Source organism: Melanerpes formicivorus, unplaced genomic scaffold (assembly GCF_026170545.1).
Source record: "Melanerpes formicivorus ecotype bairdi unplaced genomic scaffold, bMelFor1.0.p_v2 SCAF_42, whole genome shotgun sequence".
NCBI lineage: Eukaryota > Metazoa > Chordata > Aves > Piciformes > Picidae > Melanerpes > Melanerpes formicivorus.
Window position 1 is genome coordinate 3,475,366 of NW_027142394.1, and position 14,773 is coordinate 3,490,138.

At 45.1% G+C, this 14,773-nt stretch overlaps 1 protein-coding gene across 4 annotated transcripts in view; it reads right to left on the bottom strand.

The window, feature by feature from the left end:
* The window catches only part of KLHL14 (kelch like family member 14), a 107,440-nt gene that overhangs the window by 15,965 nt on the left and 76,702 nt on the right, over positions 1 to 14,773 (bottom strand). For all 4 annotated transcript variants that reach the window (XR_010989791.1, XM_068158765.1, XM_068158763.1 and 1 more), the window contains one exon: positions 3,279 to 3,368. Coding sequence is in view for 3 of the 4 variants with exons in the window: in XM_068158765.1 (XP_068014866.1) it covers positions 3,279 to 3,368 (90 nt within the window). In the remaining variant the exon portion in view is untranslated. The remainder of the gene's footprint in view (positions 1 to 3,278; positions 3,369 to 14,773) is intronic.

A 14,773-nucleotide genomic window follows, 5' to 3' on the forward strand; every position in this document is an offset into this window, starting at 1 on the left:
GATGAAATTTATATTCATAATAATTTAAGCTCATGTTCTACAAGAAAACAGAGAAAGAAACCATGCTGACCACACCGTCTGGAAGCAAACTCATTCCCTCGCTATGTTATAAGCATGTTCCATGTGAGCAGAAGACTGATGAATGATGCAACACTTCCCTTGGACTCCAGCGTGGTGCCTCGTGAGGACCCAAGCCCTTTATGCTCAACACCACTCAAACACATCTCAAGACACAGGGGCACTAAGGTACACTGGATTTAGTGAAGTGGGGCTTTGCTTTTGATCCCTGCCTGAATTTAGACTAGAAGGCACTGAGAGTCACAGATTCAATAACCAGCAAAACAGTGACAGCAGGCACTCAACTGCCCCCAGGTCTCACTGTTTAGGACATTCATGTTTGTTTCAAAAAGCAGGATTTCAAAACAATGTAAGCATTGATCTTAAGTCTGGACATCCAGTAGGAGGTTTTCATGCTGCTGTATCCACCACACCTTCAGTGGCCACTGGTTACATAGCAGCTTTGTAACTTGTCACACAAAGCTATGATATGGGGCCCATGCCCTCCTAACAATGTGTCATACACACAGTCACTACACACACCACATATGCAGGGGTCTGTATAGCACAGGGTAGAAAGAGAAGGGTTTAGTCAGCCTGGAATGGGAATACAGGACACAAATTTGGTCATTCACAAGAAGAGAGATGAAATCAAACCAGAACAGGCACAAAGAAGAGCTGCTATGGCTACATGAGGAACAGAAAGTTCACCTTATGGCAGGAGACAAAGAACTTGGCTTGTTGCACCTAGGAAAACAAAAGCTGAAAGGGGATAGGAGTGCTCTCTGTAATACACCAGAGGAACAAATCTCTGGGAGGGGAAAAACTACTAAGCTGAAGGCCAACTTTGGCATGAGAACAAGGTGATTTAAACAGTCAAAGAACACATCTCACTGGAAATTAGAATAAGGCTCCCAGTCATTTAGAGCAATTGGATTCTGTAACAGCTTTCCAACAGCAGTAGTGGGGGCTAAAAATCCAACTGCTTTTGGCATGTAGCTTGGAAAATTTACACAATGGGACTATATGATGCTTGTAATGGCAGGAAAAGGACTTGATGACCTAGTTAAGAGGCGTAGTGTAACTGGTTTGACTCCAGTTTAATTCTGGACTTCAGTTTGAAAGAGAACTGCTTTGCCTTGCTCATCAGTCATGACGTTACATGTTTGGAAGTACCTGTCAGAGCACAGAACCTGTGACAAGTGGTCAGAAATCAGGATTAGCAAATCAGCGCAATGGACCAAAAAGAGGCAGATGCTGCTCTCTGCAGAAAGGTCTCTGCAGCCATACCAAAAGGTGAAGGGCTCTGAAGGTTGGTCTTAAATCCATGCCTGTGTTCTGCAACCTGCACTCAGGGACCCCTTTACCATGGAAGGATGTAAAAAAGTGAGGAAAAGTGTCTCATATGCTCTCTGGGGTGTCAAGAAGTCACAGGAGCAGCTTTTTGGGGCCACAAGTGCTCCTTGGGTTCTGCTCAGTTTCTCAAGAACCTAGTGGTCTGATGCTAAAGAAATGTATGGTGCTCCTTCCACTGCCCCCACCTCAGGGCTCATTTCTACTGGAAAAACACCTGGCACATTCTCCTTCAAATCAAAAGCTTTGTAATGCTCTTGCAAGACAGTTCCAGCTAGGACCACCTGAAACCCCTTCTGTGCTATGACAACAGCAAACAAGGGCCTTTACATCAGTTGCAGCAGGTAAGTGTGAGCAGTTCCCATTTAGCTGCACATTTAGAACAAATCAGTTCCAAGGAAGACCTTGCCCAGCAACTGCACAGGACATCGTCTGTGATTTCAGGTCCACTTTTTGTGACAAAATCTATTTCTCTCAAGGTAAATTTGTAAAGAGATCAGGGCCAGCAGTGCTTCTACTTCTTTCATTCCTATTGTCTCTACAGGAAAACCACATCATTGGTACTCACAGAACAAGGAAGCTCTTGGGCATCTTCAGCAACATCTTCACCTCGAGAGTTGATCTAGGTGACCTTAGAGCTAAGGTGCTACCCATCTCACAAACAGCTGTGCTCAACTCCTACCTCAGATGCAGGCCATGTACCCCTTTTAACATCCCTCCAGCAACCTGAAACTCAGTTTCCACATCTTAAATTGTGGGTAGTTACACTTCTTTTCTTCTACCCTCTCTGTGAAATGGTTATTTAATTACAAACTGTCTGGAACAAGGTCTGCCTCTTACTATCCACATGCCTACCACCAAGCACAACATGGGGCCTCAGTTGTTGGATGTGGCTGACAGTCCTAATAATAATCATCATTAATGCTACCATGCTATCTCCTGATTAATATAAAGGAAAACCAGCAGCAGAACTAAAGGCCTCTTCTCCTAAGACATTTACTGATAGGGTGGACTGGATTGTTTGTCTCAGGTTTTAGGAACGAACAGATGTAACAATTTTCTATAATTTGCTTTAGTGCAGATGCTGAAATGGGGCATTCACAATAAAATATATGCAGTATATGTAATTTCAGCTGGACCCTCTGGTGTTTTAAAGTAAAAATGTGTACCTGCAAGCTGTTTTATGGTTTCTCAGTCATAATTATCTCTGTTACACAGACTGCTACAACTACAACTCTTTCTTCATGTGCAAGCTTTTGAACAATGTCTTGCCAATTCTGTGCATTTTGCAAGGCATGGTATTCTCCTTTTGCTTTGCTCAGAAGCCTGTTAAATTGTTTAATTTCTCTTTGCAGTAAATTTATGAAGTAATCAAATCAAAGAAGGTAGCAGCAGATAATCTATACGAGAAGCTCTTGCACAAGACTTAAAAAAAATCAGAAAGAAAGGCCCAGTTTAAGAATCTCAGAGTCTAGATAATTAACACATTAACAACTTTAGCTGCGAGTATCTTGTTTGACAATAGAAGAGAAGCATTCATCTACTGCAATTGCATTATTATATTATGACTGGAAGGAGAGTGGAAATGAAGGTTAAAATTCTTAACAGCTGCTGCCTGGTGCATGCATTTGAAAGAGTCTGTTCTGCTGCCTGTGGCAGCTCTCGAGGGATGTGGGAGCTGATGAATGACCGAGATGCTAACGCTAAAGTATCAGATATTTATTACACCAGTGTCTGAAAGTAGCCTTCACCAGGTTCAACAATTAGGCTGAATGTCCTCAAAATCCCTTGTTCATGACTCTGATCTGATGGACAAACTGACACAGGAAGGCAGATGCTGCCTGTGCCTTTCCATATTCTATACATACCGTTAGGGTTCCATTGGTCTTCTCCTCCCAGAACAAACAAGAAGTTTTCCACCTCCACGACACAGTGATGGGCACTGTTGTATGGCATAACTGCAAGTAAAGCAAGAACTTTTGGTCAGCTCAGGGCACTGATTCCTTCAAGTATTTCCAGAAGTACAAAACACAACACTGCAATTACACCTGTGTGAAAGAGTAGGGGAATGCATCACCCCAAGCACATATGTCCACAGCCCTAGAAGCTGACAATGCTGCTTACTTGCAATCTTGTGCTATCTAATCTTGCAAATAATTGGGAGAAAAGCTGGGATTCTGGTCCCTGAGCATCCCTCATGCCTGCCCAAGTGCTGTATATGCTGCTCTAAAACTACCTGTAAAAAAGGGGTGTGTGTGAAGTTGCCTGCTATTTGCCTGAAAATCAGCAGACATTATGGATCCTTGTATGGCAGGAAACGTTAAAGAAGCCTCAGCCCAGCTTTGTTCTGCTGGCAGCGTTTCCACAAGAAGAGTCAGTGTGTTGGGTAGCTTTCCATTCCACAGCAATGAACAAGCTGCATTTCCATACAGTTTGAAGTTTTTAAATTAAGGTCCTGCTGATTTAATGCCTTTTCCAAATGTATATGCTTAATTTCCTGTACAATGCCATTAGCAGCACAACCACACATTTTCTATCCATCTAACCAGGGAGCTCTTTGTTAACAAAGATCAAAACTGTGGCACTGAGGTTTGCAATACCCCCTTTAATTTTTTTTGGGGGGGGAGGTGCTGCAATTGCACCAACTACAGTTGCAATCATCTGTTTTTATATTTGCCACTACAAATGGTAAGAGACAAACCCAAGGACTTCTTATATAGAGAGAGGCAGATATTATTGTACAGAACTATCGTGATACTATGTGGTAGAAATGCAAACTTACCACAGCATTGCTTATCATACCACATAGAGTACTTTTTGGCCCAGTGACACCAGTAGGAAAAATGATGTCCTTGTTCAGCTCATCATATGGGCACCTTAAATCTAGGTGAGGACAAATGGGGAGGTGATGTGCATGTACAGGCAGGGAACTTATTGCTTGACACGGATCAACAGAGCACTTAGGAAACCAGTGCAGTGGGAAATCAATATGACTCAGGGCCAGCTCTTACTTTGTGCTCTTTTGCCAATGCCAAGAGGGAAAAAAAAATAATAAAACAAAACAACAAAAAAAAAATAGAGGCAGCCTATCTCACACTTGGATTATTTTGGGTGATATATCTCTCATTTCATTTGTTTTATTATCTTTTATTTTTCTCAGGATGCAGTTGTGCAGTATAGCATATGCAAATAATAATAAGAAGGAACAGGCACAGCTTTGTTATTTAGGACACATTTTCTTACAGATCAAGTGGGCTCATTTAAGCTTCTTGCTGAAGTTCTTTTGCCAAGGCAATGATGAATAAGGAAGGTATGTTTTCAGATTCTACTAAAGGTCGAATAGCATTTTCATAGTCTGTGCTCTTGCACGAGTCATGGAAGTGAAGCAGTTCTTAAATTGGGGTAGCCAGGTGCAGCAGAAGTTCACTAATTAAGGTTATTTGTTACTACTACACTTTACATAACTCAGAAGTAATCCTGCACTAGGCACTGCACAAGGTTTTGTACTACCTAGAGATCCCTGCAGTGGAATGAAGAATGAAACATATTTTGGTTATCCTCCCAGCCCCCATATCCTATTTTTCTCATTTTTTAATCTCAGATGTCTTCCTATCTTAAAATCCTCTTTCTCAAAACCCCAGCACTTTCCCTGATTTTGTGGATGAATTTGGGTCTCCCCTGGAGCATTTGCTGCCTTCCTTAGGTGCATTTTGGGATGACTCCTCTCAAGAAGAGACTCCCCAGGATCAGTCTGCAGGGACTTTAACTCTTAGCTAACGCAAAGCTCTATTATGGTTTTCAATTAAGTCCAAGCTAGTGGTTGCAGCCTCAACCAGGCTCTTCCCTTGGCCAGTCTGGAGATATCCAGCATTTCTCAAGAGAACCCTCTGAAGGCAGCACACATACCTATTTTTCAGGCTTACATTTCTGCAAACACTTTATTTATCCTCCATACCGACACAAACAGGGCCAGGAGAGAAAGAAATTATATTTTAAGCTTTTCTGCTGTTCCCATGCACAGAAACCATGAAACAAGACTCCCACATTTATGATGATAATTAAACCTTGAAAACTAAGGGCTTAATCCTGGCTCCTACTTAACTTCATGGCAGCATTCCCACTGACAAGGAATTTGGCCTAAATGACCCAAACTACCACCAGTAACTCACAGGAAAGCTGAAGGGAAGCTTGCCTTAGAAAGGAGGGTAGTATTTGGGCTTCAGAAGGAAAGGTGACTGCAATAAAACACTGCAGACCTTTACTGTGACCTTTGTTTCTCACAGAGCTTTGGGGAAATCTCTGTTGTTGGTCTCATGAATCTGCACGTGGGGCTGGAGGAAGCTGGACAAAAGGGGGAGGATGGAGCAATACTATGGACATCTAAGAAAGAGGGAGTTTTGACACTGGAATTGTGACATTTCCAACATCACAGTCTTTATGAGCATTTTCAGAGCCCCTCAGAACCATGAGCTATGCACAAGAAATTAAAACTATGGGAATGAACAATTCTTTTTTCCACAGTAAAATGCTGCTTGAAAGCACTGGAAAGCTTATGCCAGAAACCATGACTCCTGATGAACACACACACCCACACAGGACCTGAATTTTCATAGTTACAGGCCAAATTTGGTGGCAATGAGCATGCCAAATTCAGCCCCTAGCAAGAACAATCTTCTCACTGGGCTTGCCGGGGTGTAACAGGAAGAGTTTGGTCCATCACACAGTCTGGCCAGGATGCTGCTTCCATTAATTTCCTACAAGCTTTTGTCTGCTGTTTTCCTTTAATAATGTGAAAATCCCATCTTCTCCTTTTTCCCTTTCAACCCAGTGGAACACCTGCCTGCCCCACAAGAAGGGTATTTGAAGAGAAGTTTGTACGCCACGCTCAAGCACAGCCTGGTGTGAGTTTTTAGCGTGTCAGTCAGTGAGTTAGAGGGAAAGGGTAAGGAGAAGCTAATCAGGATGAAATGAGATTAAAGGCTGTCTAATTTTACAGCAACTGTGATCCATCAGCCACTGTGAAAGTGACAGTGGAAATGAATGATGGAGACAGACAGGTGGGGCTGTACATTTCACTGATTTATCCTCAAATGCACTGGGCCTTATTTTATTGAGTGAACATGACCGCATTTATCATGACTGTCATCTAAACCCACTTCCCTCCATTTAAAAAGGTCACTTTACTAGGAGGGAGTAGGATAGAGGCACTTTCAAAACAGATTTCAAATTTAATAACACATGTTTATAAAACCCTGTGCAAGAATTCTCAACTTTATTAAAGGCCAATTTTAAAAGGAAGGAGAAAAGCCTATTAAGAAGAAGGAGAAGATGACAAAAAGCCATGGTCATCAAAGGAACGTGCTTAGCTACCAAGGTGAGAGATGCCAGAGCCTTACGTGACATGGACGGATACAAGCATTAGCTGGAGCAAACAGACACCACCTCTTCTAAGCCCTTGCCCCTCACATACTCTTCCCAAACCTCAGGAGGCCCATGGTTAACAAACATGTCCTTTCCTGGCCCTAGAGCTCAAATGAGTTCAAGCAGCCCTCTAGAAGACAACCACCTCAGCAGCCCCCTTCCCATGCAGTTTGTGCATGATTGGTAGCAGACCCTCGGTAAAGCTGGGAGGTAATTCCCAGGTACAGGTATGTGACAGGCAGAGCTTTCTCAGGTCAAAACCAAAGGGGTGATTTATACTTGAGAACGATCTGGAAGGCAGTGGAGTCCAAGCCTGCAGTGGTGTTTGCTGAGAAATATTGTACTACACAAATACCAGTGACATTGTGCAGGAGGTGACACTCCTGAACGTTCTTCAGATGCAGAAGCAGGTGGAAGACACAGCAGCACTCTGCACATCAGTATAGCTGTCCCAGGCAAAAACTCCTCACACAGCCAAACCTTAGTTAATGAAGGGTGCCAGATAATGTTCTGGGACCTGCTTTCTAAAACAGAGTCTACAACTTAAAGCTGAATGTGCATGAAACCAAACACGACCAGCCGTGATGCCTATGAGGTCAGTCAGATGCAAAATGATGTTCCAAAGGCACCTCCAGCTCTTGTGGAGAGGTGACAGTGACACACCTCACTCACCAAACAAGCAATAATGGGTGCAGCTGAACTTACCCAGTTTTGCTTAGCTTCTGCCAGTTAGGAAACTGCATCTGGTTGCTCTTCACACATTCAGTCAAGGAGTCATCAATTCCTCCTCCCCACACTTTCCACTGTCTATTTGTATTTCAACACTAACTAGCACGGAAGGGGACTGGGAATGGCATTTTTCAAGACAGGAGGAGGGTTGAGCTTTGGTCCCAAGAGATCTGAGAGCTGTGACACAGCCCACAGCCACTCCTCTGCTCTGCTCCAACTTCCTGTCAGAAACTGCACTTGATTTTCCACTCAAAGTTTAAAAGAAAACCAACTACTTCAAAAAATCCATAGATTTTTACTGACCTCAACTGTTCAGCTGCTTGGAATACAAGAGGTACCATGAGGAAAGGCAAAGAAATCTCTCCCTCAGCTACTGCACAGCTTGAGCATAGCCTGTTCAAGACTCCGTGCCCACCAAGAAGTCCTGCTTACCATGGCTAATGACCTGTGCAGATGACGCAAGAGTTTCCAGACACACCATGTCATTACCAGAGGACATATGGAGTCAATAATGACCTTCTGCAATATTAACTGCCTAACCTGTTGGACACATGATATTCAGCTACTGCTACCTGAAAAGTGGATATTTCCACAGCTCTCCAGAGGGCAGAGTAACGTGAGCTGCTGTCTCTTTCCAGTACAGACGACACCTACGAACTCATTTCAGGAGTTCTGCTCTTGGCAGAGACACAATATTCATTTCATTCCCAACCCTCTCCCCAAAACGCTGGCCAGACCACAGCTGGTCCAATTATGTCTTGAGAACAGGGTATCAGATGCTGTTCACCTTTCTTTGGCTCATACATCATTTGCAGAAGACTATGCCTTTGTTAGTGAATGTTACTTGTTATTTCTCACCAAGGTGGTTATACAAACAAACACCAGGATTCCTCAGTGAACTGTTCACTTCCACTGTTTGTTATTTAATAACTGTGGGGAAAGGCTGCCCACAATAAGCATGAAATTCTACCCTTGGTGAACACGGTGGGAGTTCTGCCACTGACTTTAAAGGCATCCAGTTTTCACCCACTGCTATTTTCTGCTCAAAAGATAATGAAGCAAAGTTGAAAGAAGAGAATAATCGACAGTAGATGGCAGATACCTCTGTTAACATTCCTATGGTTAAGCTGCACCTTGTCACCTCAATTCCAAGCAAATCCATGTGAAGTTTTGTTTGCTAGTAACCCACTAATGTCAGTTTTGAGCCTGAGCCTTCCCCATGGAAATGACTGTGCAGCTGCACTGCTGGTACAGCATCTGAGGAGCACGTCAGTGAATACACCAAACATCTTGGCATGATGTAGAGAAGGGGATGTAATGTACAGTCCTGTGGGAAGGTTCAAAGTGGCAATTCCTCTCTTGCTTTGTTATACCCTACTTACCTCCCAACCTACTAAAGGCTGTCCCTGGTCACCCAGATGCTCCACCAAATCCTGCAGATCATTTATAAGGAGACAGTTGCTGTCCACCACTGTGACTTATGCAATGTCAGCTCAGTGATGGTTGATGCCTTACAGAATATGCTGTGTATCCACTTAGACCTGGATTTATGGTCTCTAAAGAAGAGCCCAAGATGTGCTCCTGGGGAATAACACAGTCTCATGATAAAACATTCATATGTGGTATTCTGCACAACAAATTGATTCTGCAAGACTATTGTTCAAGGAAGTATCCTTTGCAGTAAATCAGGTGAAGTGAGGACTGAGACACAGAGTCTGCATCAATCAAACTGGGACTTGACCTAGTAACTGTGGCTTGGACCAGGTTCTGGTGAAGGCTGAATTCAAGAAAGGCAGCTATGTCCTGAGCTAGATGGGATCTGGTCCTTGCCTTTCCCACATGATTTTACAAGGTGCTAGACAAGTGCTTTAAGCTGATGTTTTCCACTGCTACCCAGCTCCCCTGTCCTGAGAGCACTAATTATGCATGCTTCAGTTTTGGAGAGCCTGATCTGACCCCCACGAGCACTCCGTGCTCACTGCTCTTAAGGTGAAGTAGATGGGAGAGGCAGGCTGGAAAACATTGAGCCTTGAAATGGGGACCCCAAAATAAAGGATACCTTTGACTTTAGCCTCATTGCACCTCTGTCCCTCATCTGCAAAACAGGAACAACAACAGACTTAAGCTCCTCACAAAGAGGATGGTGCAAAAACACCACAGTGAATGTCAGCAAAGCAGTTGGCCCCTGCTGCTGTGCAGGAAGCCTTGTGAAAAATCCTGTCTCCAGAAGATTTCGGCGTGACAGGCAGGATCTACTCGCTGAACAACAAAGCATAAATACCGTGAGCAGAAATTCAGCACGGTCCCTTCTGTGCGCTGACATGTGACAAAGAATGGTGTGTGATATCACTGGAGATTGTATCTTAATGCTTATGCAAACAGAGGCCGATTTAAGGCTGCTCAGTTCTCACATTTCCTGACTCCGGAGGGCTTGGCACTGTCGTGTCTGCCGCTCTTGTCACGCAGGGTGCCAGGCCCTCGAGTGGGATCTTCCCTGGCTCTGACAGGCAGCTATTGCCGTACTCATCCCCCGGCTGCTTCAGCATCTCTGAATCACCTACAGAGTGCAAAGTATACCGAGCCCAAGGCCGGAGTTGCAGAAGCCTTCCTCCTGCTGCCGCAATCCCTCTCACCGGCAGTCTGAGACTAAACCACTAGATGGGGTGAGGTGTGCTGGGCTCCCCCCTCCCCGGGAGAGGCATTTCCATCATCTTTTGGCTTCAGGTTTTGCAGTCAACCAAAAAACAAAGGAGGTGAAAAGCAGCACACACACAAAAAAAGCCATAGGCAGCTTCCTCCCAAGCGGTGCACTTCTGCTTGTTCCTGGTGTTGGGCATGAAAGGGAAGGCATCAAAGGGAGCACAGCAGCCCCAGCGAACGCTCAGCACATCGATGCTGCCAGGTGCTGAGCCCCGCTGCCTGCGCCGGGCACGGCAGGTGCTCAGATCTGGCACAGCTCTCAGTCATACCTGCTTTGCCTCCTCTTGTCTCAGCTACCCGAAGCAGCCCGCCCAGGCTCACTCAGTGATTTCCCTGGCAGCCCACACTCATCTGCTTTCCTATTCCACACGCCAGTCCCAGCCCAACATCGCAGGCACAGCTCCCTGCCCCACCAACACACTGCCAAAGCTCTCTCCTTCCCTCTCTTAACAATGATCTGGAAGCTGGGGAAACAACATGCTGGCTTTTGACAAAGAGCATGTTTCTCGTTACAGGGCTAAGGAAGGGGAAAGAGGGCACGAGGAAATGGATGCAAAAAAAATCACCTAAAAAATTCAAGGGGCAACCTCCCAAAACAAGGATTCCTTTCACAACAGGCAGTGCTTGCCAATGGAGAGAGTGCTTTACTGAAGGTTAATCCCAAAGTGAACTGCACTAAGGTGGTCAGACTACAGCTCTCTCCTCATCTCTCTAAAGAGCAATTTTTTGGGGAGCAAGCAGAAGCTGAAGTGTGCCTGTTCCATCAGGAATGTGCAAAGGGGATGGGTATTACCTGCAACACACTGCTGCCAAATTGCACCAACTCACACGTTCCCAGCTGCTTACCAGAACCTGAGCATCACCCATCCCAGGAACACTACTTCTTATTAAACCTGCATACACACCACAACCAGGCACTCCCTCCCAGCAGTCAGCTTCCTCCAGCTTCCCACAAACACACAGATATCCTAGGTTCCCTGTACAGCACCTTCTCATGACCCAGCCCAGCCCTGCAAACTCCTGCAGACTCCTTCATGGCCAAAAGAAGGAGAGCCAAAACCAGGATCATTTTGAAATCAGTCTTCTCTTTCGCTTGGCTGGTATGGGTAGAGAAAGTCCTCCCACTCAGCACAGGAAGACTGTCTACCTGAGGGCAGCTTCTGGGGATGCTTCTAACACAGGGCAGCACTACTGACAAGGGTCAGCACACCCTCAGTTCTCCCCCAGCAAGGGGGTAACTTGCATTTTGATGCAAGCAGGATTACATCTTAGCTGTGAACTGGCTAAGATGCATGAGGATGCATGGGCAGACAGATTTGTGCTGTCCAACAGCAGTTCACTTGCTAGTGAAAACTCAACCTGCATTTCTGATGAATTTGCACCACTATAAGATCCAGTGGTGCAAAGAATTGTGGTAGGAAATACTACATAATTTCCTGTGTCCACCCCTCTGGGCTGGACTTCTGGACACAGGAAGTAAACATTGCAGGGGGCACCCAGCTCAAACTGCAACAACAGAGATGGAAAAAATGTGGCAGGAAAAGCAAGACAAAGGAAATAAAGAAGTGCACTTGAGTTCTTTGAGTTGCATGGTAAAAACACTGACAAAATGGGCAGTGCATCACTACCAGACATTAACACAGCCCAATCCTGTCCCTGGAGTTTGCAGCTTCCCTCTAAGTTAGGACAGAATACAATCCCAAATGCAGTGCATGTGATCACATATATTCATATGGACACTGCTGATCCACATCTGGCTAAAATAGATGTGGGTTTGCACTAACCAGGTTACCAGTGATACAAAGAGTTTTGATTCACACTACAGAGCACCAAGAGATGACCAACACAACCACTCTGGTTTAGCACTGTGCTTGTGAAAGCCACTACTGATCAGCTGGGCTGCAGTAATTGCTTCTCACCTCTTACAACTCAAAATGCCACTATTTCAACCACCTTAAAGCACTGGTGAGATTGCTTAACAGAGCACCATTCTACCCTACATTTGTAACCACCTAGCAGCCACTGTGGTTCAGCTAGTGGGTGTTCCCTTGAAGGAAAGCAGCTGAGCTGGAACTCTTGTAGTCCTTTGACTATAACCAAATTACAAAAGATTGAGATTCAAATTACTCCACAGATGACAAACACACACGAACAGCAACTACCTGCAAAATGAGCTGGTGAAACCAGCCTATGCCATATGCCAATGGACCTTACTTACCCTGCACAAATCCACTGGAATGTGGCACTGACTGTACACATCCCAAGAAGCAGTGTGGCATTTTTATTAGAGAAATGCCTTCATTAAAATTCTGTACAGCCTTTAAAGTCAAACTTTAGACACAAAGCCTGCAAAGACAAGCTCCATATGGTCAGCTGTATGCAGGCTTTCAAATGATAAGTCTTCTGATTTGTTTTGTTTTCTGACACCACGAAGCACTTTTTGGTGTTCTGCAATGTGCAGACCCTTTAAGCAGTTACAAAAAGCTGTTTGGGACACTTGCTGAGATCTGTGTCACTGGAGGCTCACAATTCCAGTATCACAGTATCACTAAGGTTGGAAGAGACCTAGAGGATCATCCGAGTCCAACCTGTCACCACAGACCTCATGACTAGACCATGGCACCAAGTGCCACATCCAATCCCCTCTTGAACACCTCCAGGGATGGTGACTCCACCACCTCCCTGGGCAGCACATTCCAATGACAAATGACTCGGTGAAGAACTTTCTCCTCACCTCAAGCCTAAACTTCCCCTGGCACAGCTTGAGACTGAGTCCTCTTGTTCTGGTTCTGGTTGCCTGGGAGAAGAGGCCAACCCCTTCCTGGCTATAACCACCTTTCAGGTAGTTGTAGAGGGCAATGAGGTCACCCCTGAGCCTCCTCTTCTCCAGGCTAAACAATCCCAGCTCCCTCAGCCTCTCCTCATAGGGCTTGTGTTCAAGGCCTCTCCCCAGCCTTGTTGCCCTTCTCTGGACACATTCAGATGTCTCAATGTCCTTCTTAAACTGAGGGGCCCAGAACTGGACACAGTACTCAAGGTGCAGCCTAACCAGTGCAGAGTACAGGGGCACAATGACTTCCCTGCTCCTGCTGGCCACACTATTCCTGATGCAGGCCAGGATGCCACTGGCCCTCTTGGCCACCTGGGCACACTGCTGGCTCATATTTAGGCAGCTGTCAATCAGCACCCCCAGGTCCCTCTGTGTTTGGGAGCTCTCAGCCACTCCGACCCCAGCCTGTAGCTCTGCATGGGATTGCCATAGCCAAAGTGCAGCACCTGGAACTTGGACTTGTTGAATGCCATCCCATTGGACTCCACCCATCTGCCCAGCCTGGCAAGGTCCCTCTGCAGTACCAAGATGCATAACCATGATTGAGATAAAGATGAACACTAAGCATTTCTGCAAAAGAAAACTTTTGTCTTCCAATCACATTACAGAACTCGTGGCCTTAATTATTTGTTCCTTGCTCTACAGTACAAGTGCTGATAACCCAAAACATTCTCAAAAATTACAATCCAGATCACTAAATCCAAGACACTCCATAGGCCTGGTGCCCCTTCAATTTACTTTCTTCAATTTACTTTCAATTTGCTTTTAATTTTCAACCAGAAGATCAAAACCTCCCATTTAAAACATAATCAGTTGAATCACAAAGCTCTGTCTTAATACACTAAATGTGCAAGATCAGAGATAAAATTGTTGGCAACACTGCTAATGTAACTCTGCAGCAACTTCCCTGAAAGAATCAGAATTAGGCACTCAGGCTTTGTTTAGACCCATGACAAAGGGTAGTGTTACGGCTGTGCTCTGAGGGGACAGTCCCAGGGTAGGACTGTGAGTACTGGCAATTGTTATGGCATGGTATAGCAATACCTGAACTAATTTCATGGTACTGACAGCCTCAACTGCTGTACTCTCAGGTACTCTTTTGTTTCAAAGGTTCCAGTAGGTCCAGGGCCTTACTTCAGCAGATGCTGTATCCACTGGTAGCAGGAAATGACACATTAAAAAGGCATCACCAAGGGAGTAAATCAAATATTTCTTTCCAAATTCTTACAATCTGCCAGGGGGTTGCTCCAGTGGATAACCATCAAATCATTTTTAAGAACAAACATTAAAATCCTAACAGATGTCACCCACAGATTTCACAGAGTGGTATGAATTTGGTCCACACAGTTCACTTTTCTTACTTCTAATAGCCTAGACTCTCCTCTGTCTGTGTTTTAGTTAGGGGTTGGTTTGGTTTGGTTTGGTTTGATTTGTTTTGGTTGGTTTGTTTTTTCCCTATGACACCTGCATGACATTTGGCATCAGATGGAACTCACCCAGGACAAATTTCAGCTTTGGAGCCAGTGGTCTGCCCTCTGGTGTCTGCCCTCCCTACCCAACCACGCAAGCTCCAGCAAAGCCAACTAACCCAAGCCAGTCGCTCCTCCACTCTGCCCGCATCCTCCTCAGGGTTCCTTCCACCCAAAACTGGGGCACAATCCCTCAGTCTTCCAATACTTCAGT